Source organism: Physella acuta, unplaced genomic scaffold, assembly GCF_028476545.2.
Source record: "Physella acuta isolate Inbredline_101_S28 unplaced genomic scaffold, ASM2847654v3 ptg000897l, whole genome shotgun sequence".
Taxonomy (NCBI): domain Eukaryota; kingdom Metazoa; phylum Mollusca; class Gastropoda; family Physidae; genus Physella; species Physella acuta.
The window spans coordinates 191709-205000 of NW_026732414.1; the positions used below are offsets into that span (position 1 = coordinate 191709).

At 46.0% G+C, this 13292-nt stretch overlaps 2 protein-coding genes across 8 annotated transcripts in view; one reads left to right on the forward strand and one right to left on the reverse strand.

Moving 5' to 3' along the window:
* Window positions 1-4103, forward strand: part of LOC131952966 (ATP-dependent 6-phosphofructokinase) — a 42000-nt gene extending 37897 nt beyond the window's left edge. For all 6 annotated transcript variants that reach the window (XM_059315919.1, XM_059315923.1, XM_059315924.1 and 3 more), the window contains 7 exons: window positions 819-971; window positions 1952-2116; window positions 2775-2839; window positions 2930-3013; window positions 3296-3429; window positions 3695-3800; window positions 3887-4103. In XM_059315919.1, the coding sequence (XP_059171902.1) occupies window positions 819-971; window positions 1952-2116; window positions 2775-2839; window positions 2930-3013; window positions 3296-3429; window positions 3695-3800; window positions 3887-3971 (792 nt within the window). In that variant the 3' untranslated portion in view covers window positions 3972-4103. The remainder of the gene's footprint in view (window positions 1-818; window positions 972-1951; window positions 2117-2774; window positions 2840-2929; window positions 3014-3295; window positions 3430-3694; window positions 3801-3886) is intronic.
* Window positions 4104-5790: 1687 nt separating this feature from the next.
* Window positions 5791-13292, reverse strand: part of LOC131952973 (TNF receptor-associated factor 4) — a 24292-nt gene continuing 16790 nt past the window's right edge. The window contains exons 5-9 of one of the 2 annotated variants that reach the window (XM_059315935.1): window positions 9861-10025; window positions 9026-9187; window positions 8136-8291; window positions 7808-7971; window positions 5791-6346 (exon numbers count right to left, since the gene is read on the reverse strand). In XM_059315935.1, the coding sequence (XP_059171918.1) occupies window positions 5896-6346; window positions 7808-7971; window positions 8136-8291; window positions 9026-9187; window positions 9861-10025 (1098 nt within the window). In that variant the 3' untranslated portion in view covers window positions 5791-5895. The remainder of the gene's footprint in view (window positions 6347-7807; window positions 7972-8135; window positions 8292-9025; window positions 9188-9860; window positions 10026-13292) is intronic. The other variant, XM_059315934.1, reaches the window with a different exon arrangement.

Genomic DNA, 13292 nt, shown 5'->3' on the forward strand with positions numbered 1-13292 from the left:
GGTGTGTGTGTGGTGGTGTGTGTGTGGTGTGTGTGTGGTGGTGTGCATGGTGGTTTTTGTGTGGTGATGTGTGTGGTAGTGTGTGTGGTGGTATGTGTGGTGGTGTGTGTGGTGGTGTGTGTGTGTGTGGTGTGTGTGGTGGTGTGTGTGTGGTGTGTGTGTGGTGGTGTGCATGGTGGTTTTTGTGTGGTGATGTGTGTGGTGGTGTGTGTGGTGGTGTGTGTGGTGGTGTGTGTGGTGTGTGTGTGGCGTGTCTGTGTGGTGTGTGTGTGGTGGTGTGCATGGTGGTTTTTGTGTGGTGATGTGTGTGTGGTGGTGGTGTGTGTGTGGTGGTGTGTGTGTGGTGGTGTGTGTGGTGTGTGTGTGTGTGTGGTGTGTGTGTGTGGTGGTGTGCATGGTGGTTTTTGTGTGGTGATGTGTGTGTGGTGGTGGTGTGTGTGGTGTGTGTGTGTGTGTGTGTGGTGTGTGTGTGTGGTGGGGGAGAGGGTTGAGGTCAGGTTACTCGGTGTGTGGTGGAGGGGGGGGGGAGATGGTTGTGGTAAGAAGTGCCAAATAATTTCTGTGGTAGATGGAATGTTTGTAGACCATGTTTTTGGAACCCACACTGCACTGAAACCCCTGTAACCCGTGTTGACGACGTAGACCCAAGTAAACCACAATATACCCTTGTAAACCCCAATAAACCCCCGTAAACAGCTGTAAACCCATGTAAAAGCAAATAAACCCCTGTACACGCAAATAAACCCCTGTAAACGCCAATAAACCCCTGTAAACGCCAATAAACCCATGTAAACCCAATAAACCCTTTTAAACCCCAGGCCTACGAGAGCGCGTGCCAGATCCACCATGCACGTGAGCACTACGAGGAGCTGTGTGTGCCGGTCGCCGTCGTGCCGGCCACCATCGCCAACAACGTGCCGGGGGCAGTCATGTGCATCGGCTGTGACACTGCTCTCAACCAGATCTGTAAGGTGAGTACAGGGGGGGGGGCAGTCATGTGTATCGGCTGTGACACTGCTCTCAACCAGATCTGTAAGGTGAGTACAGGGGGGTGGGGGCAGTCATGTGCATCGGCTGTGACACTGCTCTCAACCAGATCTGTAAGGTGAGTACAGGGGGGTGGGGGCAGTCATGTGCATCGGCTGTGACACTGCTCTCAACCAGATCTGTAAGGTGAGTACAGGGGGGTGGGGGCAGTCATGTGCATCGGCTGTGACACTGCTCTCAACCAGATCTGTAAGGTGAGTACAGGGGGGTGGGGGTGGGGTGGGGCAGGATGTAGCAGGGTGGATGGGCAGTCTACACAGGCAGGGCAGCAGTGACCCAACCCTTGGGTGGGGGTGGGGTGGGGCAGTCTACACAGGCAGGGCAGCAGTGACCCAACCCTTGGGTGGGGGTGGGGTGGGGCAGTCTACACAGGCAGGGCAGCAGTGACCCAACCCTTGGGTGGGGGTGGGGTGGGGCAGTCTACACAGGCAGGGCAGCAGTGACCCAACCCTTGGGTGGGGGTGGGGTGGGGCAGTCTACACAGGCAGGACAGCAGTGACCCAACCCTTGGGTGGGGGTGGGGTGGATGGGCAGTCTACACAGGCAGGGCAGCAGTGACCCAACCCTTGGGTGGGGTGGGGCAGTCTACACAGGCAGGACAGCAGTGACCCAACCCTTGGGTGGGGGTGGGGTGGGGCAGTATGTAGCAGGGTGGGGTGGGGCAGTCTACACAGGCAGGACAGCAGTGACCCGACCCTTGGGTGGGGGTGGGGTGGGGCAGTCTACACAGGCAGGGCAGCAGTGACCCAACCCTTGGGTGGGGGTGGGGTGGGGCAGTCTACACAGGCAGGACAGCAGTGACCCAACCCTTGGGTGGGGGTGGGGTGGGGCAGTATGTAGCAGGGTGGGGTGGGGCAGTCTACACAGGCAGGACAGCAGTGACCCGACCCTTGAATGTCCGCAGGCCTGTGATGACCTCAAGCAGTCCGCCTTCAGTATACAGAAATGTGTTTACATCGTGGAGGTGGGGGGAGACAACTGCGGTTACCTAGCAACGCTGGCGGCCATAGCTGCAGGAGCTGACTTTGCTTTTATCCAGGAAGAAAATTTTTCAGTACGGGACATACAGGTAAATGTGTCATTTGTACAAGTAAATGTGTCATTAGTACAAGTAAATGTGTCATTAGTACAAGTAAATGTGTCATTTGTACAAGTAAATGTGTCATTTGTACAAGTAACTGTGTCATTTGTACAAGTAAATGTGTCATTTGTACAAGTAAATGTGTCATTTGTACAAGTAACTGTGTCATTTGTACAAGTAAATGTGTCATTTGTACAAGTAACTGTGTCATTTGTACAAGTAAATGTGTCATTTGTACAAGTAACTGTGTCATTTGTACACGTAAATGTGTCATTTGTACACGTAAATGTGTCATTTGTACACGTAAATGTGTCATTTGTACAAGTAAATGTGTCATTTGTACAAGTAAATGTGTCATTTGTACAAGTAAATGTGTCATTTGTACAAGTAAATGTGTCATTTGTACAAGTAAATGTGTCATTTGTACAAGTAAAGGTGTCATTTGTACACGTAAATGTGTCATTTGTACACGTAAATGTGTCATTTGTACACGTAAATGTGTCATTTGTACAAGTAAATGTGTCATTTGTACACGTAAATGTGTCATTTGTACAAGTAAATGTGTCATTTGTACACGTAAATGTGTCATTTGTACAAGTAAATGTGTCCACAAGAAACTGCGTCTAACCTTGACCTTCTGCCACAGAACTTGTGCCACACCATCAAACACAAATTCGAATATTCGGGCGTGGAGCAGGCTCTCCTAATCAGGTACGTGACGTCACTCTTGCTTATCGCAATTAAGGTTAATTAGTATCAATCGGCGCTCGTGACCTCACTCTAGCATGTACTTGCCAACAGAAACGAAAACGCTAACCCTAACCTGACGACAGACTTCATATTCAGAATTTTTAACGAGGAAGGGAAGCCATCCTGTACCGCCAGGTAATCTTTGGCTCGTTAAATCCCCTCACTTAATCCCCTCACTTAATCCCCTCACTAAATCCTCTCACTTAATCCCCTCACTTAATCCCCTCACTAAATCCCCTCATTAAATCCTCTAACTTAATCCTCTAACTTAATCCTCTCACTTAATCCTCTCACTTAATCCTCTCACTTAATCCTCTCACTTAATCCTCTCACTTAATCCCCTCACTTGACCAATCTCCCCCCCCCCCCCCCCCCCCAGGTGTATTTGATGGCTTAGGGTTTGGATTTCATTTTCAGGCAGACAAAACTGGGTCACATCCAGGAAGGGTACAAGGCCACACCTTACGACCGTGCAGCCGGCATAAGAGCCGGCAGCCGGTGTACGGACTGGATGATTAACGCCATAGAGGCCAATGGCGGGAAAGATAAAGGTGAGAACTTTAAAGTAGGTCATGGAACAATGATGAGTAGCTTTAAAGTAGGTCATGGAACATTGATAAGTAGTTTTAAAGTAGGTCATGGAACATTGATGAGTACCTTTAAAGTAGGTCATGGAACATTGATAAGTAGTTTTAAAGTAGGTCATGGAACATTGATGAGTACCTTTAAAGTAGGTCATGGAACATTGATAAGTAGTTTTAAAGTAGGTGAGAGAACAATGAAGAGTGAGTACAGCTACTGTTGTTGTATTGCCAGATAAAATTTTCACCAAATCGCCGACTACTGTGGTCGTGTACTGCTCACGTAAGGAGATGGCCGAGCACATGCCAGTGGATGAGCTCATGCTTCAGACAGACTTCGAGTGAGTCGCCATCTCATTACACCGTGTAATTAACTCTTGATTTCACCATGTAATCAGGTCATGTAATTGACGTGGGCTTGTTACAGGAAGAGGCTGCCCAAACGCCAGTGGTGGACCAAACTTCGCGGTCTCATGGACATCCTGTCCTGGTCCAACGTCATCACTGACTAGACAGCAGGGGCGGGCAACTCCTGGAGATTTCACAGGGGAGATCACTCGTCAAATAACTGAGTCAAATACATTTCAAACATTTTGGCGCGCTTTAGGGACGTGATTGATTACATTCATTAAATAATTTTTTAACACAACGGTCAAGATTTTATCATTTTAGTTGTACGCGTGATGTGGGCTATAATGCACACAATATGTGCTAGCCCCACAGTGGGCTCACTGTATATTGTGTTCATGTATATGTATATATATGCTGAAATATATATATATATATATATATATATATATATATATATATATATATATATATATATATATATATATATATATATAATTTTATATATATATATATTTTTAATTTTAATTTTTACATTTTTTTCTGGGTGTATTTCAAACTTTTGAAGCTGCACACTTTAGTTCTGAAAAGTTTAGAATCCCTACGAAGCTCTTTACCTTTTATGAGTGTATTATTTCTTGATCAATTGTTACCAATTTAACATCTTCCATTTAAAAAAAAATCAAATTTAAGCATCAAACTGATTTAATCAATTAATTGTTTCAAACAATTTGGCAACTCACTAAATGGCCGACAGAAACGTAAATAGGTGTCAATGTTTAGTAGTTTTAATCTGTGCACTTAATAAGAACATTCTGTTATTAATAATCAATTGGTCTAATTAATCATCAATTGAACTGAAAGAAAACATTTTCCTCTGTATTTGTTCAAACATTTTTTCTTGGTGTCACCCTCCCCCTCCCCCAAATTTTGTCCTCCCCACCGAATGTGACGCCCCCCCCCAAAGTTGATGAAAAAATATGAGAGAAAATGTATCAAATATTTAATTCTCAACCAAAACAGCTGAAAGTGAAAGTAGGATTGTTATAAGATTGCATATAGAATCAAGTGAAATGATAGAGAAATATGATGAAACAAGACAAATTATTGAAACAACTGTAAACACACGGAGTTATGATGAACAAAATATTCAAAAAATAAATTACATTTTATCACATATTATAACAGTTGACCTAAGTGGCTAACTTTAGGTCAGTTGTAACCAAACCAATTATTCCTCCCCCCCCCAGCCCCACCCCATGTAGCTGTCAAGCTGAGATGGCACCCAAACTTGACCTGATGTGTAGAGTTGACCTGGTGTGTAGAGTTGACCTGATGTGTAGAGTTGACCTGATGTGTAGAGTTGACCTGATGTGTAGAGTTGACCTGATGTGTAGAGTTGACCTGATGTGTAGAGTTGACCTGATGTGTAGAGTTGACCTGATGTGTAGAGTTGACCTGATGTGTAGAGTTGACCTGATGTGTAGAGTTGACCTGATGTGTAGAGTTGACCTGGTGTGTAGAGTTGACCTGATGTGTAGAGTTGACCTGATGTGTAGAGTTGACCTGATGTGTAGAGTTGACCTGATGTGTAGAGTTGACCTGATGTGTAGAGTTGACCTGATGTGTAGTGTAGAGTTGACCTGATGTGTAGAGTTGACCTGATGTGTAGAGTTGACCTGATGTGTAGAGTTGACCTGATGTGTAGAGTTGACCTGATGTGTAGAGTTGACCTGATTTGTAGAGTTGACCTGATGTGTAGAGTTGACCTGATGTGTAGCTGACTTTTGCTATGACTAGAACAAGTCCGTGTTGGCTGGGACCTTCTGATGGCGTTTGGTGGTTGCTGGTCACAGCAGGTTGAGGGGTCACACAGCTGTCGTCACACAGCCGTCACACAGCCGTCACACAGCTGTCACACAGCCGTCACACAGCCGTCACACAGCCGTCACACAGCCGTCACACAGCCGTCACACAGCCGTCACACAGCCGTCACACAGCTGTCACACAGCCGTCACACAGCTGCCGTCACACAGCTATGACACAATTCTCCACCATTTAGAAGCAGACGAGTAGGACGCAATGGGCTCAGGGTTTGTTGAACTTGGCGTTGTCTACACTGACCTTGATGATGAGCGAATCGTCCCGGATGTAGTCACGTGACCGAAGTACCTCGTGTGAGACGAACTTGGGGTAGCCGAAGCCGAGCGAGTCCTGTGCCTTGACAGGTTTCTGGAAATGTTTCCAGCCGGCCTCTGGCACAAAGCTCTCGGACAGGTTGGCCCTCATGGCCGCCTCGCTGTGCTGGTCCAGCAAGGTGAAGGACACGGGCAGCGAGAAGGGCCAGTCGAGGATGTTGTCGTAGTCCCCGGGGAGCAGCTTGATGTAGACGGAGATGAACTTGCCCTCCCCCGCCCCGTTGCCCTGCAGGAAGACGGAGAGACAGGCCCTGTAGCCGAAACGGGAGGTGTAAAATGGCGGACTGACCAGCTCCTTGCTGCTCTTGTACATGGCCTCTATTGACTTGGACTTGTAGTTGCTGGGGACAAATAGGGGAAAACGTTTAGTTGCTAGGGACAAATAGGGGAAAACGTTTAGTTGCTGGGGACAAAGGGGGGAAAACGTTTAGTTGCTGGGGACAAAGGGGGGAAAACGTTTAGTTGCTGGGGACAAATAGGGGAAAACGTTTAGTTGCTGGGGACAAATAGGGGAAAACGTTTAGTTGCTGGGGACAAAGGGGGGAAAACGTTTAGTTGCTGGGGACAAAGGGGGGAAAACGTTTAGTTGCTGGGGACAAAGGGGGGAAAACGTTTAGTTGCTGGGGACAAATAGGGGAAAACGTTTAGTTGCTGGGGACAAATAGGGGAAAACGTTTAGTTGCTGGGGACAAAGGGGGGAAAACGTTTAGTTGCTGGGGACAAAGGGGGGAAAACGTTTAGTTGCTGGGGACAAATAGGGGAAAACGTTTAGTTGCTGGGGACAAATAGGGGAAAACGTTTAGTTGCTGGGGACAAAGGGGGGAAAACGTTTAGTTGCTGGGGACAAAGGGGGGAAAACGTTTAGTTGCTGGGGACAAATAGGGGAAAACGTTTAGTTGCTGGGGACAAAGGGGGGAAAACGTTTAGTTGCTGGGGACAAAGGGGGGAAAACGTTTAGTTGCTAGGGATAAATAGGGGAAAACGTTTAGTTGCTGGGGACAAAGGGGGAACAACTTGTAGTTGCTAGGGATAAAGGGGGAACAACTCTCATCCAACGGTATGACACACTCAGTAATTCATGACAACCTTGTCCCAGGACTGTTCTAATTGTTATTTCCATGGGTGACAAACCTCGACCCAGCACCAGAGGCGTAGCAACCCTTCCCGGCGCCCGTGGACAAACTTTCAATTTGGCGCCCCCCCCCCATATATTTTTTAATTTTTATAATGCAAAACTGCAGCTAAAATAAGCATATAATTATTTTGATCAACCCATTTTGGCGCCCCCTACGGTCGGCGCCCGGGGACATATGTACCCCGCCCCCCCCCCTCGCTACGCCTCTGCCCAGACCTGATCTAATTGTTATTTCCCTTGATGTCGTCTGTGTCAAGTTGACCCACTTCTCTCTGACAGATGGCGGTAACCTGAGACGGAGGTCAACATCCGATGACAATGTCATGTGACACCCAATATTGTCATCTCATTTAGCGCATTCATTCAAGCTGGTTACATTTTGAATACATAAAAGTAGGCTTAGGTTATACAGATTAGGCTTAGGTTATACAGATTAAGGTTAGGTTATACAGATTAGGCTTAGGTTATACAGATTAGGGTTAGGTTATACAGATTAGGGTTAGGTTATACAGATTAGGCTTAGGTTATACAGATTAGGGTTAGGTTATACAGATTAGGCTTAGGTTATACAGATTAGGCTTAGGTTATACAGATTAGGCTTAGGTTATACAGATTAGGATTAGGTTATACAGATTAGGCTTAGGTTATACAGATTAGGATTGCTCACCTGATTTTCCAAATAAAGACGCCATCCGTGGTCTGTGTTATCGTCTGCAGGGTTGAGCAGAGCTGAGTTATCTGCGCCTGCTGCTGTTTGACCAGGTCACAGGTCAGCTCCAGGTGGCTCTTCATGCTCTCACTGATGTGCTGCTCTAGGCCGTACCTGGGGCACTGTAGGGGCAGACAGACGTCAATTTATGCCCTCAATGTCTGCTGTCACTGTCTACAGTCACTGTCTACTGCCACTGACTTGTGTCACAGACTTGTGTCACTGACTGTTGTCTGCTGTCACTGTCTTGTGTCACTGTCTACTGTCAGTGCCTTGTGTCACCCACCTTATGCCTACAGCCGGCCTCTTTAAAAGGGCAGCAGATGGTGGCTGAGGGACACAACTCCTGCACGTGAAGCTCTAGCTCCTCCCTGGGGATTTTGGCCGGGTCACATCTGTTGGGGCACGTGACCGGAAACCTGGGACACTGGTACTGGTGGGTCTGGAAAACAGTTCATGACGTCATCGTCACGTGATGCACGCCTTATACACAACACAAACACACTCTAGCATGACATTTGGAGGGCAGACAATTCTAGCCTGACATTTGGAGGGCAGACAACTCTAGTCTGACATTTGGAGGGCAGACAACTCTAGTCTGACATTTGGAGGGCAGACAACTCTAGCCTGACATTTGGAGGGCAGACAACTCTAGTCTGACATTTGGAGGGCAGACAACTCTAGTCTGACATTTGGAGGGCAGACAACTCTAGCCTAACATCTAGAGGGCAGACAACTTTAGCCTGACATTTGGAGGGCAGACAACTTTAGCCTGACATTTGGAGGGCAGACAACTTTAGCCTGACATTTGGAGGGCAGACAACTTTAGCCTGACATTTGGAGGGCAGACAACTCTAGCCTAACATTTGGAGGGCAGACAACTCTAGCCTAACATTTGGAGGGCAGACAACTCTAGCCTGACATTTGGAGGGCAGACAACTCTAGCCTGACATCTAGAGGGCAGACAACTTTAGCCTGACATTTGGAGGGCAGACAACTTTAGCCTGACATTTGGAGGGCAGACAACTTTAGCCTGACATTTGGAGGGCAGACAACTTTAGCCTGACATTTGGAGGGCAGACAACTCTAGCCTAACATTTGGAGGGCAGACAACTCTAGCCTGACATTTGGAGGGCAGACAACTCTAGCCTGACATTTGGAGGGCAGACAACTAACCTGTAGCGTCTCCTGCACAAAGTCCTTGCCGCAGTACTGGCAGGCGACCGTCCTCTTGTGGCACTCGTTCTTCTGGTGGTTGGCCAGGTACCGGCGCTCGAGTTTGGCGCCACACTTGTTCTCACACCAGATGGTCTCCTTGTGGCAGTTGCCGGCGTGGCTCTACGGACAGTGGAGCACGTTTGTTAGCTCTAGCATAGATTTGTTAGCTCTAGCATAGATTTCTTAGCTCTAGCATAGATTTGTTAGCTCTAGCGAGATTTCTTAGCTCTAGCATAGATTTCTTAGCTCTAGCATAGATTTCTTAGCTCTAGCATAGATTTCTTAGCTCTAGCATAGATTTCTTAGCTCTAGCATAGATTTGTTAGCCGAATCAAATGCTGGTCGATGCTGACCTAAACCTGATACTGACCTACATCTAAGGTTGACCTGAGGTTGACCTACACCTAAGGTTGACCTAAGTTTGACCTAAGTTTGACCTACACCTAAGGTTGACCTGAGGTTGACCTAACCTAAGTTTGACCGGAGGTTGACCTACACCTAAGGTTGACCTAAGTTTGACCTAAGTTTGACCTACACCTAAGTTTGACCTAAGGTTAACCTAACCTAAGTTTGACCTGAGGTTGACCTACACCTAAGTTTGACCTACACCTAAGTTTGACCTACACCTAAGTTTGACCTGCACCTAAGTTTGACCTGCACCTAAGTTTGACCTGAGGTTGACCTACACCTAAGTTTGACCTACACCTAAGTTTGACCTACACCTAAGTTTGACCTGAGGTTGACCTACACCTAAGTTTGACCTGCACCTAAGTCTGACCTGAGGTTGACCTACCTGATCCATGAACTCGCCACTGAACTCCTGCAGACAAAAGTCGCAGACGACTGAGCGCTTGGGACACAGGTACTCGAGGTGGTCGTCCAGGTTGGCCTTGGTCAGGTGAGCCGTGCACTTGTTGGGGCAGGGCACGGCGTCAAACCGGCAGGCCTGCAGGTGGTTCTGGGGGGAGAGGGGGCACGGCATCATCGTCTGCTGGCACATGGGGCGGGAAATACATACGGCTAGTGGACAGACACAAACATACGGCAAGTGGACAGACACAAACATACGGCAAGTGGACAGACACAAACATACGGCAAGTGGACAGACACAAACATACGGCAAGTGAACAGACACAAACATACGGCAAGTGGACAGACACAAACATACGGCAAGTGGACAGACACAAACATACGGCAAGTGGACAGACACAAACATACGGCAAGTGGACAGACACAAACATACGGCAAGTGGACAGACACAAACATACGGCAAGTGGACAGACACAAACATACGGCAAGTGGACAGACACAAACATACGGCAAGTGGACAGACACAAACATACGGCAAGTGAACAGACACAAACATACGGCAAGTGGACAGACACAAACATACGGCAAGTGGACAGACACAAACATACGGCAAGTGGACAGACACAAACATACGGCAAGTGGACAGACACAAACATACGGCAAGTGGACAGACACAAACATACGGCAAGTGGACAGACACAAACATACGGCAAGTGGACAGACACAAACATACGGCAAGTGGACAGACCCAAACATACGGCAAGTGGACAGACACATAGGACGGGAAATACATACGGCAAGTGGACAGACACAAAAACTACTTTTTCAACGCAGAGAGAGAGAAAAAAAAATTTAAAAGGGGGGAGGGGGTGATCTGAACTCCCGCCCCACCAAATGCCGGCTGTAAACCTGGCTGTTGTGGACGGGACAGGTGAACAGTGTCGTCTGCGACAGGTGGTGCCGCCATGTTGTTTACACACAACCATTGGTTGCTGGCATGGGACGGAGTGGTCTAGCGGTAGAGAGCTGGACTACTAACCCGTAAGTCTCGAGTTCGAATCAGGGTTCAAATCAGCAGACCGTCCCTGAGTCCACCCAACTCTGATGGGTACCTAACTCATGTTAGGGAAAGTAAAAGGCGGCTGGGCATAGTGCTGACCACACTATCTCTTCATATGCCGAGGTCACAGAAACAAGTGAACTCTACTTCACTTGCCCCATAGACCGTCAGGTTTGAAAGGGAAACTTTACTTTTACTTTTTTATTGGTTGCTGGCGGTCACGTGACGTGCGGCACTTGCCACGTGACACTGTTGTGTGAGATACATGTTTGTAGCAGGGGCGGAACTACCATGCCGCCGAACCCCGCAATGTGGGTGGGGGGGGGGGGGGGGCAGAATCCGACCAAACAAAAAACAATGAGTTTTTAAAAATAAATAATGTTTTTCGTGTACATTGAAAGTGGTTTTGTAAAAACAAAACATGTTTACTATTGCAGTGATTGTTCTAAAGTAACACCAACACACTATTGCAACACCAACACACTATTGCGTAGAAAAATATTAAATCTACGCAAGCCAGAGGCGTAGCGACCCTTCCCGGCGCCCGGGGCGAACTTTCAATTTGGCGCCCCCCCCCCCGCTTATATATATATATATATATATATATATATATATATATATATATATATATATATATATATATATATATATATATATATATATATATACATGTGTGTGTGTATAATTATGTGTGTGTGATAGTGTGTTTATATATAAGCTTGTGTGTGGGTAAGAGTGTATTTGTGTGTGTAAGCGTGTGTGTAAGCGTGTATGCTACAGTCCGGACAAGGTTTAATAATTACATTGTATGATTTTCATTCCTTAAAACTTTACGACAATTTAATTCCCATTAAGATGCGTTTAACTTTTTTTGCGAAAGATTAGTAATGTCAGTAAAAAAAAAATAAGCCTGATCTGAGTTAGAGGGTAGTTTGTAGCCAACGCTAATATGTTTAGACCAGCCTTTTATGTTCTAGCTATGGAACGATCTCTGTTGTGATATGGTACATAGTTGGATTCGAAGTGTGTTAGAGTAAGGACACACAAGTGACATACAAGAAGAAGTTATCAGAAATATTTATTGTTCACATTGGAATACGACATGGGTATTTCGTTGATTGGTTGATGGTATGACAAAACAAGCTAGAGAAAACAAACTGGAATCCAACGGATGTTAACAGCTCGTAGTCTTGGATTTCGCAGATTTGCCCTGCCTTCTCGCACACAGAGTTTCTTCCAGGCATCTCTTCGGGGGGGGGGGGGGGCGAAGCCCCCCGAAAAAAATTTACCGCCCCCGCCGAACGAAATGAAATTTATATAATCTATGTATAGAAAATATATACGTTTAACAGTGTCCGCCCCCCCCCGAAGAAAGTCTACCGCCCCCCCCCCCCCCCCCCCCGAAAATTTCAAGTGCCCCCCCGGAGAAAAAAGTCTGGAAGAAACACTGCTCGCACAACGTCAACAACAAATGCAGAACTAATTGTATTGATTGAAGAAGCAGTAACAATCAATTTAATGATAGCACATGGCGTTCTGATTTTAATCAGCAGCAATAAAACGCGTTTTAACACTCTAAGAAAATGTAGAATTCAAATGCATTGTCAAAAAAATTCAATCAGGATCTATAACTAAATGTGGTCTCTTTTACTGTATGGCTTGGAGCTAGATTACAGACAGTGGAGAATGAAATAAGAGCATGGAAAAAAGTGGTGGTTAGTGGCTTAGGGATTCAAGAATCCGTGATATTTAGTTCTCTTTAATATAGTTCAGTGATCCAGGTAAGATGTAATGCAATTAATCAAAAATATCTGATCTCTCACGTTGAAGTTGAGAGAATCGTAAGAATCTTACAAAGAACTAGTCGCGTCTTTTTTTTTTTTAACAAAACTGGCTATTGAAATTGTACATTACGCGTTAATACACTTGGTTTCTTTACTAAGTGTTAAGAGAGTTATCTGCTCACCAATCCAGTACAAATACTTGCGATTTTTGTTAGCGAAAAAAGCGCCCCCCACCCCCACACACACTCATCACAACCATCTTGGACAAAGTTTGTAGAGCGGTTTTTAACGTAACTAACTTTTTTTTAAAAATGTTACACAATTATACAATGCACAGTACAATTCGTTTCTTTCTGAGAGCTAAAGGTTGTTTACTCAGAATCCTGTGTAATTTTGCTATTTTATTTAGCCTAAAAGCGCCCCCCTGCACCATCTTGATAAAAGTCACTAACGTATTTTACAGTTCGACAATCGTACAATACGTTTTAATACAATTGGTTTCTTTTAATAGTGGCAACGTTTATCGACTCAACAATCTAGTGTAAATTCTTCCGTTTTAAGTCTCGAAAAA